At 42.4% G+C, this 21,822-nt stretch overlaps 1 protein-coding gene across 17 annotated transcripts in view; it reads left to right on the forward strand.

Moving 5' to 3' along the window:
* The window catches only part of map4 (microtubule associated protein 4), a 104,528-nt gene that overhangs the window by 64,234 nt on the left and 18,472 nt on the right, over nt 1–21,822 (forward strand). For 15 of the 17 annotated variants that reach the window (XM_031903811.1, XM_031903809.1, XM_031903816.1 and 12 more), the window contains one exon: nt 550–3,630. The exons of the other annotated variants lie outside the window; for them this stretch is intronic. In XM_031903811.1, coding sequence (XP_031759671.1) covers nt 550–3,630 — 3,081 coding nt within the window. The remainder of the gene's footprint in view (nt 1–549; nt 3,631–21,822) is intronic. 17 annotated transcript variants of the gene reach the window in all.

The following is a 21,822-nucleotide window of genomic DNA, read 5'->3' on the forward strand; positions in this document are numbered from 1 at the left end:
ATCTTTGAAGCCAACTTTTGGCTTAGATCATATACCAGAAAAGGGAAGAAAATCATCTTGGATTCGTTGAAAGTTGAGTTTGGAACTCTTTGGATCGGAAGCGTCCAATAAACATTTGCCCCTGAGTTCCTGATTTGTCTGTTAGTTGTGTCTAGAGCTAGTTGTAAGATTTTTAAAATGTAGTCTTCATGGATACTATATGTAATGCGATGATACTGGATCTCTAAAGACATTAAAAGAAATCTTTTATCCAGGATGTTTTAAACAACTGTCATTTATGAACAGTTCAATTATTGCTAATGCATATGACCTCGGTTATAAAAGAAGCTTTTATGTTGGGGTTATCTCTAATGGGGCCCTTTTTGGGTTTGTGCCGAAAGCGGTAAAAGCCACAAAGCTGTGTGTCTTCTAGCAGAGGTTATAAAACAAATGGATTAGTTCAACGTGTAATAAAAGCTATTTTGTGATGTTTTATGGATTTAAGTATAGTAACAATGTTGTGCATAAATGCATTATGAAAGCAAACCTTTATTCCTGTTGTACCTACAGCATCCTTAAAGCGAGGTTACAAAACAAGTGACCGCAGGTTTGGCAGAACAAAATCTACAGTGGTTCCTGTTTCAGGTTTCATCACTGAACCACAATTAGGTAGGCAGTGTGCTGAAAGCAGGGGCATGTTGGCCTCTAGAGCCAAAGATTTGCATAAAAAAGCTCAGGACCTGATGGAGAACAGACAAGAAGCCTCCAGAGATGGTGGGGATATTGACGGTGCTCAGGCAATGATGAAGAAGAAAAAGAAAAAACCCAGACAAAAGAAGAACACCCAAGCTAAAGTATCTGACTTTTTTGTGGAGGATGATGTCGATTTTAATATCAGAGATCAGACTGAGCTCCAAGTCTCAGGGTCTGAACCACCGGGGCAGCAAAAGATTGTGAGGAGAAAGCACTTTATCAAAGAAGTAGAACATAACCAGGACCCCCTAATGCTGGCAACAACTCAGCCATGCTTACCCACAAGGGAAGCTATAGAAAAGGCTGCAGAAGAAGAGACCAGCCTACCCATGCAGTGTTTCCCAAACACAAAACCAGACGCTACTGTGGAAAATGTTGATCCCTACACTGTTGCAGAATCTGAATATATGGCTCTAGGTGCAGCACTGAAAGATAAAACTCCTTTGGACAACTGGGGAAAGATTGTATATGAACCAGAAAAATCATTAGACCACGTGGAGGCTAATGTTGCATTGGCTGACAAAGTCCTTGCTAAATGCCCATATTTAAAACATGTCCTTAAAGAGGTCCAGCAGCCTGATCATCCAGAGATGGATAACTCTAGTACTTATCCCTCTGCAGACTTGCCTTTACTGCCAAAAGACACTATTCCAGAGGTAGATTTGGCAAAATCACACCTGGAAGCTGCTGACTTACTTTGTGATACAAAAAAAGTAGATGGAAACCTGAATGATAACTGGAATTCAGGGGTTGCTGAAAATTTCAAACCAGTGTTTTTCACACCAGAGACAGGAGGGTCTAAACCTAGCAGCGTTTGGGAAAAGAAGCAAACTAGTAGAAAAGATAAGCCCTCAGCTGAGCAGTCTTTTATCACTACTGATGCCAAAGAACCCCCCAAAAGCACTAAGCAAGAAACTGTAACTGCTGTTGATAATATGACCGAGCAAGACCAAAGGAACAATAACACTGATAGCACGCAGGCTAAACAATCCGATAGTTCTGAAGGTCAGGCTGTTAAATCTGAGTCCAACAGTCAGGGTTTAGGAGTTCAGGTTTTGCCTGAAGAGGTTCCAAAATCAAATTTTGAATGTTTGAATTTTCTTCCTGAATGTAATAACAATAAACCCCTAGGTCAGGGCTTAGACACCGACTTTGATATAATACCTCGTCCCTTAGCCTCAGGAAAATGGGATAAGCCAAAGAGAGAAAATGAGAGAAGGAAAAGAAGCTCCCGTCCCTTTGCAGAATCTGTAGCAAATGCAGAACTGGCAGCACCAGAATCAAAAGATTCCACTGTGGCTGTGGATAACACTTCTTCTCAAAGTCCTTCACATAAAGAAACACTCTTTGAGCCAATCTGTAACATTGAGAAGGAGACTATTGCACTTGAACAGCCTTCTCCTCTTACATTTGAAGTTGGAGACAACAAATGCTTTGGGGAGGACAGCTTACTGTTTCAACGTCAAATAAAGAACAAAAGAGGAAAACCCAAAATGAAGGCAGAAATGAAAACCAGTGAAGGCACCGATGGTGGTCAGCAACCATTCTCTGAGCCTGCTGCTGTGTTTGAAGGAGATGGAATAAGGAAACCTAAAGAAACAGTTTCCCCGGTCACTAGAAGCGAACGAGGCTCTTTAAAGCGCACACACGGAGCAGAGAAGACAAAAAGTTCAGTGTTACCTGAGATGGTTGGAAACCGGCAGAAACCTGAAGCTGGGATCATTCCAGGCAATGTCATAGATTCCCCTGCAGATTGTTTAGTAACTCCCCCTAAGGAAATAATGGGTATCACTGACCCTGCTATAAAGCAAAAGGAACATGATACACGGCTTGCAGAGTCCTTAAACATTAAAGCTGATTTAGTTACCACGTTTCCAAAGGACCAGAACGTAGACCATAAATGTAAGCTAGATATATGTAAAGATTCCGATTTGCCAAAACATCTCAATGATGATATTTTAATACTTACAGCTGCCTCAGCTGATATCACCATCAAAGACGAAGTAGCACCAGAACTTAAAAATAAATCAGATCCCCAGAAAGCCTTAGTTGACAAGCCTGGCAAGATAGACTCTTTGGTGACTCGTTCTTTAGAAATTATAGACTTGAAGGATGAGACACCAAAGCTAAGCCAAGAAAAAACAGTCCAGGGCCCCAGTGAAACTGACCACCTTGTTGAGATGCCAGATGAGCAATTAAAGACATGTAAGCTAAAGGAACAAAATAATGCTGAAGTCCTAAAAAGTGAAAATTTGTCTAAATCAGAGGAATCCGAAAGCAGGACTGTCAACTTGCCTGGAACCAACTCCTCTGCAGTCGACGACAAAAGTGTTGCAACAAGTTTGTCAGATTTTCTCCCTGAAGCATCTCTTGAAACTGCTGTGGGGATGCTTGAAGGTTCCATTGCTGCTCCAGTCTCTAGCGAAAAAGCTACTGTTGAAGAGAAAGTTAAGCATTGGGATCTGTCCAGTGTGGGCCAGCCTGTGGAAAAGGAGCAGATTTTGAAAGCCTCTATGCAACTACCTACAGACAACATAATAGAACCGCAGGAGCCAGATCAGTCACTTGTTGCTGGTTTAGAGGAAGGCCACTCTCAAACAGATAGCCAAAAGCTTCTGAACCAATCAGCAGGTACTCCAGAACCTTCTCATTTAGGTGAAATTAGCAAGGATGTTTCTAAAATCAAAACTGAAGCTGCACCCGTAACCGTTAAGAAAGAAAAAACACCGCCGCCCTCTGAGAAACTGCAAAAAAAAATCTCCAGCAAATCCGATGAAAAAGCAAAGGCTCCCGAACCGTTAAAAGGTTACATGAGGCCCACAAAATCCAGAGGAATCTCACCTGAGAAGCCAAGGCATCTGAAGGACACGCATTTAATTCAGCACAGGCAAGATAAAGGTGTGTGTCTGTTTGTGCACCTACCGGTTATGACTTCAGCTTGTGTGGATTGCTTTGGCCGCTTCTAAGGGTGAATAAGCATGAGCTTTCAGCACCAATACTGTGGCATGAAGTGGTTTTTCCACATTAGAGTGACGTTTTGTTGGGATTACATTATATAATTCAGCATTCTTAATTCTGGAGGAAAACCATTTCCTCTACCCTAGAATGAAAGTGCACCCGTTGGCTGGATTTTCTACCTTTATTTTTGTAGAGACTATCGGGTCCAGCACGGAAAAAATCATTCGGCAAGGTTGGCGTTCCATAGTAGATAGCAAGGTACAAGTATGGGTCAGATCATAGACCTACATCCCTTGTCTTTCAGGGAAAGGGAATTCGGAAGCAAATGTCCAGTAGGTTTGAGGTTTCTGTTGTAGTCGAGAATATTTACTTATAATGTTTGTGGTGTGACGCTTTATAAAGGATATTGGCACATTTAATGCTTGGCTTTTGGCAATGTTGCTTTAATAAAAGCTTTGTTGAGGTGATGATGTGTTTGCATGTCCTGAGCACTAACTTCATACTTAATCACTTCAATGATAAATGGCTAAGGAAGGAGTTGTCCTTGGTGAGATATATATATATACTTTATTATTCATAAAACCCATGCTAGAGTGTGTTCTAAAGGAGAGCTGAGGGACAGACATGCCAGCAGTGCTTTAATCTCCAGTAACGGGCTTGTTGGTAATTATACTCTCACTGTTGTACGGCCATTTGAGAGGCCTTTGTTCAGAGACTACAAACTCATCAATGTGTAATAGAAGTTCTCTGCTTTGTATCTACTGAACTAAATATGTCAATCAACATCACCTATTGTACAAGCCATATATATTATATATGCACACACACACACACACACACACACATAAATGTATATGAGTATATTTGAAATTATGTACTTTTGACCATTTTCAGGCCTTTTGGTCTTTGCTTGAAGCCCAACCCTCGAGCTAACGTTTGGTATATATAGAATGGCCAATACTTAACAAGTTTTCCAATTGGTCCTCATTTTTTATTTGCGATAGTTTGAGTTATTTGTCGTCTTTGAACTTTTTCCAGCTTTCAAATGGGGGTCACTGACCCTGGCAGCCTGCAAGGATACAACTTTATTGTTATTGTTACTTTTTATTCATGAACCTTCTATTCAGGACTCATTCATTCATCTTCCGGACTTTCATTTACATCATTGCATGGTTGCTAGGGTAATTTGGACCCTAGCAACCAGATAGCTGCTGACATTCTAAACTGAAGAGCTTCTGAACAAAAAGCTAATTGATTTAGAAACCACAAATAATAAAAAATGAAGAGAAATGATTTCAGAACAGCACTCTCATTTAATTTGAAAGTGAGTAAAAGAGAGTATATTTTTTCTTCATTCTTTTTAAAATGCTCTCACTGCTGGCGATTTGCTCTTGGAAGCCTGCACTATATACGGCAAAGTAGCAGTTATAAATAGCTTAATTGTGAGTACATTTCTTTTAAGAGGAAAGCTCATTGAGGTATCAATTGGTGTACCTATTGCTTTGCTATTGCTATTACAGGGGCAGCTCTGCTGTGGCTTTATACAGAAGGGGCTTACCCTGAATCCCATGATCCCAGGGTCCGACCCTTAATTCTTAAAATGGCAGTTTTCTATTTAGGATTCCCCAAAGGCACATACTACTAAAAAAGTATATTTTTATCAAAAAGCTTATCAAAGCAGGGTTTTACATATAAGCTTGTTTATGCAATATATTTTTATAGAGACCTACGTTATTTCTTACTCGGTAGCCTCAGTCAAATATAAAAAGACTTGTAGAGCAACACAAGCACCATAAAAGTTAATGGAGGAGCCAAATAAGGGCTGTGATTGGCTATTAGGGGCCTCTATGCACCCTATCAGATTACAGGGGCTTTATTTGGTAGGAAATCTTGTTTTTATTCAACCAAAACTTGCCCCCAAGTCAGTAATTCAAAAATAACTCCCTGGTTTGGGGGCACTGAGAGCCACTGGTTGGGGATCACTGGTCTAGATACATCCATTGTGCCTTTTGGTTCAAATTGGGAGCTTCTGCGCCTATTGACACTGGGTGTGGAAGGAACCCTGGAGCTGCTCAGGGGTAGGTGGTAGCTTCCCATTGGGCCCTGTGTCAGTAGGCCCATCACTTTGCGCCTAGAGTATTGGGGGCAGACTTCATTCGCACTCTGGACACCATTCAATTGCTTCCGAGCAGAGAATTGCTCCTTTGTAACTGCAATGACGCTTGAATTCAGATATGTGTGTGTTTCAGTGTATTATCTGGTTCTAAGCGATGTGTTGGGCTCGCTGGTTCCCTTGTGTGTGTGTCTCTGGATTCCAGTAATTCATTGATTTCATTATCTAGGCCATACGCATCTGATTTAATTTGCCCTTGACTCAATGCTTGGAAGCAGGTGTAAGTATGGGAGACACACATTAATATATATATATATATATATATATTTATATATATTTATATATTTATATATATATTTATATATATTTATATATTTATATATATTTATATATTTATATATATATATATTTATATATATTTATATATTTATATATATTTATATATTTATATATATATATATTTATATATATATATTTATATATATTTATATATTTATATATATATATATTTATATATATATATTATATATATATATATATATTTATATATATATTTATATATATATATATATTATATATTTATATATTTATATTATATATATATATATATATTTATATATTTATATTTATATATATATATATATATATTTATATATTTATATTTATATATATATATATATATATATATATATATATTTATATATATATATATATATATATATATATTTATATTATATTTATATATATATATATATATATATATTTATATATATATATAAAAACAAAATGAAATACTGGCACTCACGTATAATCCACGGCTTGGCCTGGGTGCAATCCTCAAAATTAGAATCAGTGAACTGACGTTTCGGCTGAACACCTCAGCCTTTCTCTATGAAAGGCTGAGGTGTTCAGCCGAAACGTCAGTTCACTGATTTATCATTAAAAGTTTTTTATTTTTGTACTTAAGTCCTGTGAGTGCGGCTTCTTTTCCCAATTCGTATATATATATATATATTTATATATATATATATTTATATTATATATATATATATATATATATATATATATTTATATTATATATATATATATATATATATTTATATTTATATTATCTCTGCAGAATGGGGGTGTAACCAGCTGATATATGGCTCTGACCATAACAAACTGTCGTCCAGATGCCCCCAGCTTTCTAGGTTTAACCCCAATGCACAGGCCGGGACCGCTCGTTTAGTAATCACGGCAATTAGCATCGATTTCCTCTGGTTTTATCGTCTTGTCATTGAACACCTCATTATCCCGTTTTAGGGCAGTTGCCTTGGAAACGAGTGAGATCTTCGCGGTGTAAGATAATGTAAAATAAAGGGTCTGGGTTTGTGAGCGGCATAAAATAGACTGGGGGGGTATTGTACGCGGAGAGTAAAAATAGAAATGCTGCTTGAATCATCCCTCAGGGATTGGGTAGCTGCAGATTACATTTTAACCCCCGCACTCCCGGAACGAGTCCAGGGCTGTATCTCTGCGCAGTGCACATTATGGGGACTAACTCATGGGGAGGGAGGGGTTCATTGCTAATTGCCTTTTTTCATGAATAATTGGCACCAACATGAGCTCATATACCCAATTATTATTCCCTCTATCAGTTCTCCGTAACCAGTAGCCAATCTCCAGCAGCGATAACTCTGCTTTACTCCCTGCAGCCCTCTCTCTTAAAGGGGCATGTCCCCCCCCCTTAAGTCATTTTATATCCACAAGATGAAACCTATTTCAATTTGTTTGTAATTATTTATGTTCTCTGCTTATTAAAGGGGAATGCCACCCATATAAGTGAATAATACTTAAGGAAAGAATGTCAATTTTCCCTTTAACACATTTCCAATGGTTTTAGGTCTTTGTATATGTAATTGGTACTGAAAGCAGTGTATTTTCCTATCCTGACTATATTGAAATTATGTAGTTAGAATTTTCTCTCCTTCTGTCAAGACTCCAATACCCACAATGCCTTGCACATTTTTGTGGGTCTCCCTTACAGAATATGCAAGGCACTGTGGGGATTGGATTCAGACTGACTACTGAAACTGCATTGCTTCAGTGGTACACGTAGTCAGGGCCAGCCATGCAGGGAATGGAAAGGGACACACATTACTTTCAGGGGCCGGTGTATTAACTCACAACCAGTGAGAATGATTAATGAATGTATACAGGTATGGGATCTGTTATCCAGAATGCTCGGGAACTGGAGTTTTCCAGATAAGAAGTCTGTCCATAATTTGGATCTCCATACCTTAAGTCTACTAAAATAAAATCATTTAACCATTAAATATCTTAGTTGGGATCAAGTACAGGTACTGTTTTATTATTACAGAGAAAAGGGAATCATTTAACCATTAAATAAACCCAATAGGGCTGTTCTGCCCCAATAAGGGGTAATTATATCTTAGTTGGGATCAAGTACAGGTACTGTTTTATTATTACAGAGAAAAGGGAATCATTTAACCATTAAATAAACCCAATAGGGCTGTTCTGCCCCCAATAAGGGGTAATTATATCTTAGTTGGGATCAAGTACAGGTACTGTTTTATTATTACAGAGAAAAGGGAATCATTTAACCATTAAATAAACCCAATAGGGCTGTTCTGCCCCAATAAGGGGTAATTATATCTTAGTTGGGATCAAGTACAGGTACTGTTTTATTATTACAGAGAAAAGGGAATCATTTAACCATTAAATAAACCCAATAGGGCTGTTCTGCCCCAATAAGGGGTAATTATATCTTAGTTGGGATCAAGTACAGGTACAGTGTTATTATTACAGAGAAAAGGGAATCATTTAACCATGAAATAAACCCAATAGGGCTGTTCTGCCCCCAATAAGGGGTAATTATATCTTAGTTGGGATCAAGTACAGGTACTGTTTTATTATTACAGAGAAAAGGGAATCATTTAACCATGAAATAAACCCAATAGGGCTGTTCTGCCCCCAATAAGGGGTAATTATATCTTACTTGGGATCAAGTACAGGTACTGTTTTATTATTACAGAGAAAAGGGAATCATTTAACCATTAAATAAACCCAATAGGGCTGTTCTGCCCCCAATAAGGGGTAATTATATCTTAGTTGGGATCAAGTACAGGTACTGTTTTATTATTACAGAGAAAAGGGAATCATTTAACCATGAAATAAACCCAATAGGGCTGTTCTGCCCCCAATAAGGGGTAATTATATCTTAGTTGGGATCAGGTACTGTTTTATTATTACAGAGAAAAGGGAATAATTTAACCATTAAATAAACCCAATAGGACTGTTTTGCACCCAATAAGGATTCAAGTACAAGGGACTGTTTAATTATTATAGAGAAAAAGAAAATCATTTCTTAAAATGTGAATTCTGTGATTGCAATGGAGTGTATGGGAGATGGCCTTCCTGTAATTCTGGATAGCGGGTTTCCGGATAACTGATCCCATACCAGTACTGGGAAATTTCGTAGAATTGTATTTATAAAGACATAACTAAACTGCTTTGTTTCCATTAGTAAGAAATTGATATGTTATGTAACCATCTGGGGAAATGCACTCTCCTTCTGACAGTCTCCATCTTAAGTTGGTTCAGATAATTACAGTATTCACCGAAGCCTTACACTATCTGTTCTAAAAACAATTAAATCCATGATTGCCGGAGAAACAGAGCATGTCGTACCCAAGCAGGACAGGCAGAGAGACACATGACAGTGATAGAGCTGTACGACGTGTGTAAAAGCCTATGTCTATGGAGTCCATCATGTGTAATCTTTCATTTGTCTTTATGATACAGAATATTGGCCTGAAGGCAGAAATATTCTCACATGTACATGTAGAAGTCTCGCTGTGACACACAAACTGCAACTTAATCTGGAACTTTGTGTTCCTAAGCTGGCCATATGCTCACCGATATTATCATACAAAACCTAGTTTCGTACAATATCCGGTGCGTGTATGATGGATCCGCGAGACGCCGGATATCGGTCTCATCGATTGGGCGGGACAAAAGATTTTGATTGGGCGCCGTTGAAGGTGCCTGAGCAAAATCTGCATTTGGGGCTGAATCATCAGGTGGAAGTAGAATCCCTTTTTATAACCTCTATAGCTAACGATTCAGCCCTGAACATCAGTGAAGGGAACGAAGGAACCAATGGTCGCAGGAAAGATCGTAATTGGTACATGTAAGGCCACCATTATAAGGACTAAAGGTCCCCATACACGTTGAGATTCGCTTGTTTGGCGAGATCGCCAAGTGAGCGGATCTTCACCCGATATCTCCACTTACCAGTGGGCGATATTGTGGAGCTTGTAGGCAAAAAAATAAATAATTTGATCGTTTGGCCCTGGGGCCAAACGATCGAATTATATTTGCGGCAATGGGGCAGTCTGTTCGGGGACAGCATCAACGAGCCGATGCGGTCCCTGATCCGACTGAATTTTCTAACTTGGCCGATCAATATCTGGCCAATTTTAGGCCAGATATCGGTCGGGCAGACCCCTCGTTTCTGCCCCTACATGGGCCGATAAGCTGCCGAATCAGTCCAAGGGACCAATATCGGCAGCTACTATTGGCCCATGTATGGGGACCTTTAAAGACCATAAAGGCGAATGCACTGTATGAAATAGGGAGGTGTTGTTCACACTGGCTACAATGTAGCTATATTCTGTGAAACCCATCTTTTTCTCATTTATATACTACATGTATATTTCTAGTTTTCACACTAAATTTAACAATGGGTTTTGACATAGCTCCGTCCTGTGCACACACAGGGTTCCTCTTGTGAATGAGTTGGTGTCGTTACACCAGAATGTGATATGAGCGAGTGCTTAGGGGAGGGAAGAAGGATAGAGATGTGATGGGGGGAATTTTTTTCTCCATGAACACAGAGGAGCAGGCGTGATGTCACGGATTCAGGCAGGCTCACATGCTTTGTTCAGTGTGCGGTGTTAGCACAGGCAGAGCGAGGGGAAAGTGGAGCAGAGAAGTCCTTCTCGCAACAGCAGCCCCGCTCTCTATACTGAACACGCTGCCTTGTGCAGAGCCATGAACACCGATAGCTTTGCCGGAGCCTTCCAGTGCAAGGAGTCCCAAAGAGAATTCAACAAAGCGGAGTATGAATGGCAGAGGACAGAGGGCAAGCTGAATGAAATCGGGCTGAATGTCAACGCAGGAGGGCAGATGAAAGACGGGCTCATTAAAAGTCCCGGCTTCACCGATGAAGACAAGCTGTGCTTCTTTGAAGCCAAGATAGACAAAATTGCATCAAAAGACAAAGAATCGGATGTGCAGAATATTTTGTACCAGTCAAAGCGGGATCACCTTGAAAGCTTGCCCTTTGTAAGTGATGCTTTCCCACATGCCAGGGAAGCAGTCTCTGCTCCTAAAGCTTCAGAGGGGCACGGGGACAAGACCGGCTGTCAGCAACTGCTGGATGGGCTACATCAAACCCAAGCCATCACTGACCAGGAGAAGGCAGCACACAAAACCAGCGCAGAGTTATCCAGTGAGCAAAGGCAAATGGGTTTACATAGTGAGGGTAAGCAGGAGGAGTGTGCGTCAATCCACGAGTCCAGCGCGTTCAGCGCAAACCTCAACTCCGTTCTTCCAAACTATACAGCTAATGCCAAGGACAACTCATTCAGTTCTTGTCTTTCAGGATTAGCCAACACCCACTGGGCTCAGAATGAAAGTTCTTTTAGTAAGCCCAGCGCCAAGCCAGGACCGCCAACTACTAAGGTGGAACTTGCTCAGGAGGATGTTAAACCAGAGCAAACTGGTAGCCTAAGCGAGCTCGATGAAGATGGATTTCTCATAGATAGGGTCGATGAGCTTGGAAGCCAAGAAGATTGCCCGTTGCTGAACAGATCCTCTTACCAAAGGAAGGCAATAAGGCGTGCCATGTCAGAGTGCTCCCACCTGGCTGTACCTGTGGCAGTCGACATTGCCGATAAGTATCCCGAGATACGTGATGGAAATCAAAATCATTCTCCTATTCTTATACCTCCAGTTAGCGCCAATTTACCTGGCATGCCAAAAAAGCATGGCAATACAATGAAAAGGTCTATGACTGTAGCCGAACAGACCGCTGATTATGATTACAGCGGGCGCAACAACCCAGTGCCAACTTCCCATGTTACAGAACAGTTAAAGGCAACTAATGAGGAAGGATGTGAGGATCTGCTCGCTCCAGAGTTACACATTGCCAAGTTAGAGAACATTACTGGCAACTCTCACATGAAAAAGGATGATGTTGAGCACAAGAACTTCCCAAATAACCAAACTGACCTCCTTGTCAGTGCTGAGAAGAATACAGAACATGAGTCCACAGATGTGCAAGGGAAAAAGGATGAGAGCAAGGTGATATCCGTACAGTCCAACCAGCAAGCAGGGATTATGCTCAGTGGTAGGTTAACCTCTCTATGGGCCTGGGGGGTTGTTATCCTGTGTGCAGAATTCACAAGGAATAGCCATGTACTGGGCATGTCATGGAACTGCTGTTACTGTAGCACAGTGTAACCAGTGCCCCTGTGAGTAGGCTTTGGCTTGGATGCCCCTAGTGTAGCTCAGTGTTACTAGTGCCCCTGTGAGTAGACTTTGGCTTGGATGCCCCTAGTGTAGCTCAGTGTTACCAATGCCCCTGTGAGTAGGCTTTGGCTTGGATGCCCCTAGTGTAGCTCAGTGTTACCAATGCCCCTGTGAGTAGGCTTTGGCTTGGAAGCCCCTAGTGTAGCTCAGTGTTACCAATGCCCCTGTGAGTAGGCTTTGGCTTGGATGCCCCTTGTGTAGCTCAGTGTTACCAATGCCCCTGTGAGTAGACTTTGGCTTGGATGCCCCTAGTGTAGCTCAGTGTTACTAGTGCCCCTGTGAGTAGACTTTGGCTTGGATGCCTCTAGTGTAACTCGGTGTTACCAATGCCCCTGTGAGTAGGCTTTGGCTTGGATGCCCCTTGTGTAGCTCAGTGTTACCAATGCCCCTGTGAGTAGACTTTGGCTTGGATGCCCCTAGTGTAGCTCAGTGTTACTAGTGCCCCTGTGAGTAGACTTTGGCTTGGATGCCTCTAGTGTAACTCGGTGTTACCAATGCCCCTGTGAGTAGGCTTTGGCTTGGATGCCCCTTGTGTAGCTCAGTGTAACCAATGCCCCTGTGAGTAGACTTTGGCTTGGATGCCCCTAGTGTAGCTCAGTGTTACCAATGCCCCTGTGAGTAGGCTTTGGCTTGGATGCCCCTAGTGTAGCTCAGTGTTACCAATGCCCCTGTGAGTAGACTTTGGCTTGGATGCCCCTAGTGTAGCTCAGTGTTACTAGTGCCCCTGTGAGTAGACTTTGGCTTGGATGCCCCTAGTGTAGCTCAGTGTTACCAATGCCCCTGTGAGTAGGCTTTGGCTTGGATGCCCCTAGTGTAGCTTAGTGTTACCAATGCCCCTGTGAGTAGGCTTTGGCTTGGATGCCCCTAGTGTAGCTCAGTGTTACCAGTGCCCCTTTGTGTATTCTTTGGCTTGGATGCCCCTAGTGTAGCTCAGTGTTACCAGTGCCCCTATGTGTATTCTTTGGCTTGGATGCCCCTAGTGTAGCTCAGTGTTACCAATGCCCCTATGTGTATTCTTTGGCTTGGATGCCCCTAGTGTAGCTCAGTGTTACCAGTGCCCCTATGTGCAGACTTTGGCTTGGATGCCCCTAGTGTAGCTCAGTGTTACCAATGCCCCTATGTGTATTCTTTGGCTTGGATGCCCCTAGTGTAGCTCAGTGTTACCAATGCCCCTATGTGTATTCTTTGGCTTGGATGCCCCTAGTGTAGCTCAGTGTTACCAATGCCCCTATGTGTATTCTTTGGCTTGGATGCCCCTAGTGTAGCTCAGTGTTACCAATACCCCTATGTGTAGACTTTGGCTTGGATGCCCCTAGTGTAGCTCAGTGTTACCAGTGCCCCTATGTGTATTCTTTGCCCCTATGTGTAGACTTTGGCTTGGATGCCCCTAGTGTAGCTCAGTGTTACCAATGCTCCTATGTGTATTCTTTGGCTTTGATGCCCCTAGTGTAGCTCAGTGTTTCCAATGCCCCTGTGAGTAGACTTTGGCTTGGATGCCCCTAGTGTAGCTCAGTGTTTCCAATGCCCCTTTGAGTAGACTTTGGCTTGGATGCCCCTAGTGTAGGAGTTGGTTGAATTCTTATTTTCTCAACATTCCGATTTGACCAAATCATTAATCTTATGTGACTTTCAAGTGCTTATAAAATGAATGCGATGAATGTTTGCTGGTTTTGCTCAGAATTAAAATAGATTAAGTTTCTGCATAGACAGCAGTATTTGTTTATTCCTTTTGCCCTGGTTGGTTCTGACTCCTGAAACAGTGTGTCCAAAGTCTGTTCTAATCGTAGTCTGTTAAAATGCTGGTTTCTGCTACATTCAGAGAATATTAACAGACAGATATTGCTTTTAGTAGCAATTACATTTAGGGCGATTAGTCGCCACTATTATTTAAAACCCCAGTTGTGGCGATGGAAAACAGTCGCAGTGACTAATTTTTGTGCACAAATATACAAGTCGCCGTGTGCAAAATGTACCATTCGGGATTAGTCGCAGCAACTTTTCCTCTGGGCGATCAGTCGCCGCGACTGGATTTTAAAAATCTTTGCCACTAATGGCCCCGTCTGTCTTCGCCTTTACATATAACTTTTAAACTGTGTAATGAATGTATGTTGGAGAGTTGATTAGGATGATATTTTCTGTCCTTATGCACAAAACAGTAGTTTTTGGGTGGAGGCAAGGCCACCATCAGTAATCATGGGGCCCCACGTTGCTAAGTTAGCAGGGCCTCCTGGGTAGTGGATCCTCCCAACAAGTAAAATGGAGCTCCAGTGGAAAGAAAATGCCCTTTAGGCACAGCTACTCCCTAATTATGCCAAAACTCTGCCCGCTATCCACCCAAACACTGGGGAAACCTTCTACCCAGTAGTTGATCCTGCCAACAAGTAAAATGGGGCCTCATTGGAAAGAAAATGCCCTTTATGCACAACCACTCGCCACTATCCACCCAAACACTGCTGCAAGCTTTTCCCCCTTTGCAAACCAAGAATTATAACCTCAGGCCAGTGTAGTACTTCCAGTGTAATACTGCGCTGACCTTTAATATACAGAGCTGTGTACACAAGTAGGGCTGTATAGATAAAAACATACGCACATACTAATCTTGCCATAGACACATTGACTTGAATCGACCCTGAGCGGACAAACTTGTACAATAGCACAGTAAGAGGAAAATAATGCCCTCTTTCATTTATTATCAAAACAGCCCACAATATGTATCTGCATTTAATTAGGAGCTGCCTTATTGCTTGCATTGACTTTGGCATTCTCCAATGGCTGCAAGAGCAACAGCAAATATAGTGACTGAAATAGAGAGCACAGTTCCTGTCCATAGAAAGTACCTTCATAGAAACGGTTAATATGAAGTCGCTACTATCATATATACATGGACGTCTCTAGAGAAGGAAGGAGCTGTGCTCTCATACTGTCTCATCGGTGTCATTGGATATGGCAGAAGTCTCTGCAGGTAGCTCTGGGCATGTACTTTTAAAGGGATACGGTCTTCCAAATAGTATGCCTTTTATATGTCATTGTTGTAATCAGCACAATTTTAAAAAGAAAAATGGAGTAGGTAGTACATTAGTAGATGGGGAAAATGTTGATATTGCCAAGATTTTGATACAGTATATGTGTTTACTCTCTTAACTAAGATTGTGTACCTTAAACAATTTTTTCACAAAGTGCTTTAGCCAGTTCTCTAACCAATCATAAGGAGGTTTATAAGATCCCCTGGTAATGGACCATTGACAACTACTCCACACAGTCCTTCAGCCTGTTTATCCAATTATGCAAAGGTCTTCCAAGAGCTCTTGGGTGACCTCTTTATTTGACTGGCTAACACGGTACATCACCTTTTCCTGGTTTGGTAGAGAAATTGCTATAGAATTGTGTAGCATAGTTGTCAGTGGTACCTTCTATTAGCACTTGGAAGACTTCTTTATGGTAGGAAAGAGAACTGGCGGAATGATTGCTCAGAAGAGGTCAATGGAAAACCCAATTGCTCTTGTAGATCTCTTTATTGTAATAGCTAACTGAAGGATCGTGTAGGGTGTTTGTTAGCGGTGCAACTTGTCATCTCTCAGAGACCTCTTATGGTTGGGTAGAGAATTGGCTGATTGTGTAGAGTACGCGCTGCTGAGACTTGGAAGACTTCTTTATGGTAGGAGAAAAAACTTGCTGAAGGATTACATAGCGGTCAATGTTATATCCACTTGGCTCTTCTAAACCTCATTATTGTTGAATAGAGAACGGACGGAAGAATTGTGTAGCATATTAGTAGCACATTCTGTCAGTACTTGGAGAACTTTTCATGGTAGGACAGAAAACTGGTTGGAGTATGTAGAGTTGTTGCCAGTGGTGCATCCTCTAACTGGCTGGAACTAGAAAACTATTTGGGTCCATTTGTATTTGGTATGTTTATTCATAACTAGGTTATACATAGCAGTGTGTGTGTTCTTGCTGATGGCACAACTATGTGGAACATTAGACTCTATGCAGGAAGTATCCCACTTGCAGGGGTGTCTCAACAAACTGTCAGCCAGTACGTAGCAAATAGACTTTAGTAAGGTCGTAATTAGCAAATAGACTTTATTAAGGTTATCAATTTGGGGTTTAAACAAGGTGTATGTAGCTTTATTAAGTGGAATCTTAGGATAATAGAAGATGCCTGCCCAGTCATAGAGATCCTCTTATTAGGCCAGGGCACCAAACAGTTGCATATTTGCCATATTTGTCAATACACGTAGCAGGCAAATCAAACTGCCCTGGGGACCAATGATTAGATCACACTGGGTGCAAATATAAGCACAAACCAGCGCCAAAGTTCATGGCCAACTGGATTTCCATCATGGCTGGTCAGTATATGAATGAGCTCTAATGTAAGGGTGAAGACACACACAGCTACTAGTAGCAGCTACTTATAGACAATGCTGATCATTTACTGATAATTGTCTCTATGTGTTTTAGCAGAGGCAATTATCAGTATTGTCTATGGCAGGAGATTTTCTGGTGTTTAGTAGCCATGAAAAAGTAGCTGCTATCAGTAGCTCCGTGTGTCTTCACCCTAAGGGCTCTGGCACACGGGGAGATTAGTCGCCCACGACAAATCTCCCTTGTCGCGGGTGACTAATCTCTCCAAAATGCCATCCCACCGGCGAGAATGTAAATCGCCGGTGGGATGGCATACACGGCGCCGCGATTTCCCCAAAAACGTGGAAGTCTCCTCTCTGTGTATGCCATCCCACTGGCGATTTACATTCTCGCCAGTGAAAAGGCATTTAGCCCGCGACAAGCCTCCCCGTGTGTCTTCACCCTAAATGCTACAGTGGCTGTTTTAGGTCCATCTGTTTTCGCTTAGTCAAGAGTTGTACCAGTCAGTAGCCAATAGTGCAATGGTGATACGACCCAACCCTCGGTTTTGGCCGGACACAGATCCCCAGCTATTTATATAGGGCAGCAGTTAATGATCGGTCTACTGAGCATCGTTCCCGGTATGCGCCGCCAGTATTTGTCTTCGTAACAGAAGAAGCGCTAGGAGATCAGATTGAAGCCTTCACATGTGTGTGAATGGGAGGGTTCCCCGCAGCGTTTGCTTCTTAAAATGGAACTTGTAATAAAATCCATCATTCATCGGCCGTCTCACTGCCTCCGGTCATGATTTGTTTTCCTTATCTCATAAAGTGCTTCTATTGTCCGGCTGTTATATGGGACATTTATATAAAATTGGGCTGGGAGGCAGGATTTCATAACCAATTTTCATCCGGCTGACAAGCCGACAGCACAAAGTTTAGCCATTAGCATCTGGCCCTGCTCCCGCCTTGTGCCGCGCAGCCCAGCAGCCATACACACCAACACAGACAGGTATCTAAAGGGTGTGATTTGGCAGCGGAGCAAAAATAGGTGTAAAAAAAGGGGGTTAACTGTGCCTATAGTTTTTATGCAAGGTGGGTGATGCTGTGGCATCTTTGCAGACTAAGAGCAAACTTAGGGGGCTGTTCCTGCTGAATTGTGCTTAGTACAGGGGAATCCCTATGCTGGCATAGTTTTATGGTATCTCTCTGTACAGGCTATGAGCAAACTTAGGGGGCTGTTCCTGCTGAATTGTGCTTAGTACAGGGGAATCCCTATGTGCCATAGTTTTATGGTATCTCTCTGTACAGGCTATGAGCAAACTTAGGGGGCTGTTCCTGCTGAATTGTGCTTAGTACAGGGGAATCCCTATGTGCCATAGTTTTATGGTATCTCTCTGTACAGGCTATGAGCAAACTTAGGGGGCTGTTCCTGCTGAATTGTGCTTAGTACAGGGGAATCCCTATGCTGCCATAGTTTTATGGTATCTCTCTGTACAGGTTATGAGCAAACTTAGGGGGCTGTTCCTGCTGAATTGTGCTTAGTACAGGGGAATCCCTATGCTGCCATAGTTTTATGGTATCTCTCTGTACAGGCTATGAGCAAATGTAGGGGCTGTTCCTGCTGAATTGTGCTTAGTACAAGACCACAGTATGCTGCCATATTAGTATGGTATTGGGAGATGGGTGAAAGGTTGGTTCAGAGATGCTGCCAATAGAAGGCTTTCCATGGGAGAGCGTATAACTATATACTTGCATATGGCAGTTGCCCTGGGTTTTTTGGCGGTTACCTCCCTAAACCTTCATTATTTTCTGCCTACGTATGACATGTCTCTGTATAGGCTGTGAGCAGATTTGGTTGTTTTTGCTAATGTTGCGGTGTGAGTATGTGGTTCTGTCACACTATAGTCAACAGGTCACGCGTGTTTCTCTTCTTGTAAAGGGATAAAAATACTATTCGGCCACACACGGCCTGCTAACTTGGACTCTCTAGACCAGGGGTCCCCAACCTGTTTTACCCATGAATAACATTTAAATAAGAACGTTGTGCATTCCTCTCCTGACAGGTCCCCATTGGTCTGATCTGATTGTCAGCCTGGGGGATCAGATCTGCATGGATTTGCCCAAAGCGTGGGACTAAATTCTGCTTGTTTTGCATCCTCAGATGGAAAAATGATACGAGGTGGCTGTGAATTAGCACTTTTCATTGATTTATGATATTACGCTGCTGTAATATAGAAACTTCTGGAGCCACATAGCTATTTATAGCTGCAGGGAGCTGGCCCAGTCATATAGAGTAAATAGCAGAGTTACTCGGGCTCAGAATATAACATTACAGCCCAACACATGGGATATTCACATGTCTGCGGAGTCCATAATAATACGGTCTATATGAGGCTAGTGACTGCACTGTAACGGCCAGATATTCACCATGTGTTAATTAAAGGGAATGTGCACCTTTAGTAAGATGTAGGCAAAGGCATGCTGAGAGTGTATGTAGCTGGTATTTATTGTTGTGATATTGTAGTGATTATCCTGAAACTCTCCAGCATGGGAGTTAGCTGGTTATCTGGTCGCTAGGGTCCCACTGACTCAAGCAACTGGGCATGGTTGGGAATGACAGGCTAGAGGGTGAATAGGAGCATGGTTGTGACTTGCAGCACTGAAGTCCAAGGTTTGGTTTTAGCCATTGAGTTTCCTCTTAATTGTTTACTGAAATTGCCAGTGGAGTGGCTGAGTGTGATAGGGACCTTAGATTGTAAGCTCCACTGGGGCAGGGGCTGATGGGAATGTGATAGGGACCTTAGATTGTAAGCTCCACTGGGGCAGGGGCTGATGGGAATGTGATAGGGACCTTAGATTGTAAGCTCCACTGGGGCAGGGGCTGATGGGAATGTGATAGGGACCTTAGATTGTAAGCTCACTGGGGCAGGGGCTGATGGGAATGTGATAGGGGCCTTAGATTGTAAGCTCCACTGGGGCAGGGGCTGATGGGAATGTGAAAGGGACCTTAGATTGTAAGCTCACTGGGGCAGGGGCTGATGGGAATGTGATAGGGACCTTAGATTGTAAGCTCCACTGGGGCAGGGACTGATGGGAATGTGATAGGGACCTTAGATTGTAAGCTCACTGGGGCAGGGACTGATGGGAATGGGATAGGGACCTTAGATTGTAAGCTCACTGGGGCAGGGACTGATGGGAATATGATAGGGACCTTAGATTGTAAGCTCACTGGGGCAGGGACTGATGAGAATGTGATAGGGACCTTAGATTGTAAGCTCACTGGGGCAGGGACTGATGGGAATGTGATAGGGACCTTAAATTGTAAGCTCACTGGGGCAGGGACTGATGGGAATGTGATAGGGACCTTAAATTGTAAGCTCACTGGGGCAGGGGCTGATAGGAATAATACGTTTTATGAATATCATTACAAAGAGCTGCAGAATATGTACAAAGATAATAAAAATCAATAATAACAGAAAATATGCATTAAAATACAGCCTATTGCAATTGGTTTCCGGGGCAAGCCCCTCCGTCAGACTGGTGGCAACAGAGTAGGTAAAAGAGTTGCCTATTGTCCAAAAATGGTTCCCCTGTAGGTGTGGCTAATACTGCCGTCCCCAAGCCCTGTCTCATTCTGTGCGGAAGTCAGGTTGCTACTTGTTATTACCTGTGGGGATGGGGATTAATTGGGTTTGTAGTTGTGCAGCTGTGGATCCAAAAATACAAAGATTCTGACAAATCAAGGTGCTCTCCCCGGGCCATCTGGGCACAGAAATGGCCACTGTACATTAGCTAGAAGTAGCCCGCACTGCAGGGCAGGACATCACTGACTTTTTCCATGTTCAGACTTTTTTTGACATTTTACTGACCCAAGCTGCGAAGGGGAAGCAATTCATTGTGACAGCCGCTGGCTCGCCGGTTCCGCCTACTCCCATTTTGCTTGGATAGAAAGTGCACTGAGCGGAAACAATAGGCGACAGCAGCACAGTATGTTTCCTTACTTTTTCTTTTTTCCCCTTAACCAAAAACATACTCAGTGTGCCGTGCTCCTCAGTTTCCACAGTAACTGCTCGAGATGAGACCTTGGAGCGCTCCGTATCATGTTTTATAAGAACCCCCTCCTGCTTTAGCTTTACTCTGGCTCCGTTCTACTCTGTGCCGAGGCGCCATGCCTGTTGCACATGGGGCACCATTCAGCCATTTTGCTTGCCGTCTGGCACTTAACTAAACTCTAAATATGATGTAGAGAGTGATATATAGAATTGGTCTTTTTTTATTTGTGCTTCTTTATTATATAGCCTTTTATGTCCAGTTTGGAATTTAGGCAGCTATTTGGTTGCTAGGGTGCAAATTACCCTAGTTGTCACCTTACAGGCATAAAGTAAATGCTGCCCAAACTGTGCCAGGGTGGGTTTTGGGGTTTTGCACATTTTTGCAAGGCAAACACAATTTTCATCATTAGTATTTAGCAGTATCAAGTGTTCTACAGTCTTACAATGGTCCTCATTTGCCCAGGGAACTAACTAACTGCCCCTGACTTACCTCTAGTACTTGCGCCAGGCGGAGGGATGGATCACTCATGTAGAGAAAACACAGCTTTTGTTACACTAAAAGAACTGGAATTCCAGTTGCTTCTTACTTTACTTCATGGTAGAATCAACACTGTTCCCTCTCTCGGTGCCATTGGTTCTAGGCTGCCCATCTTTCTGCTTGAAAAGTAGGGGGCATTGGTTATTATGGAGCAGTACGTACAAGTTAATTTGCTCTCTTCTTTTGTGGCTACTTACTAGACAGGGTAAATCCAAAGCAACTTAATAGCATATTTTGAACTCCTTTCTTGTTAAATACCTAAATGAGGATTTTGTTGCTGTGTGGTTGGACTACAGAATACGCCAAAGTGCCCCCTTCCATTATTGCTGAATCGTAAGCGCCTGGAGCAGTTGCACGTCGGAAATGATTGCTCAAAAACATGCGCTTCAGCATTCTCAAGAGATAATTGCTGAAACCCTAGTCACCTTCATTTTGTCCCCTGCTCAGAGACATAAACACCAGTGCAACACCAATGTGCCATTA

This window comes from Xenopus tropicalis, chromosome 6 (assembly GCF_000004195.4).
Source record: "Xenopus tropicalis strain Nigerian chromosome 6, UCB_Xtro_10.0, whole genome shotgun sequence".
NCBI classification, from domain to species: domain Eukaryota; kingdom Metazoa; phylum Chordata; class Amphibia; order Anura; family Pipidae; genus Xenopus; species Xenopus tropicalis.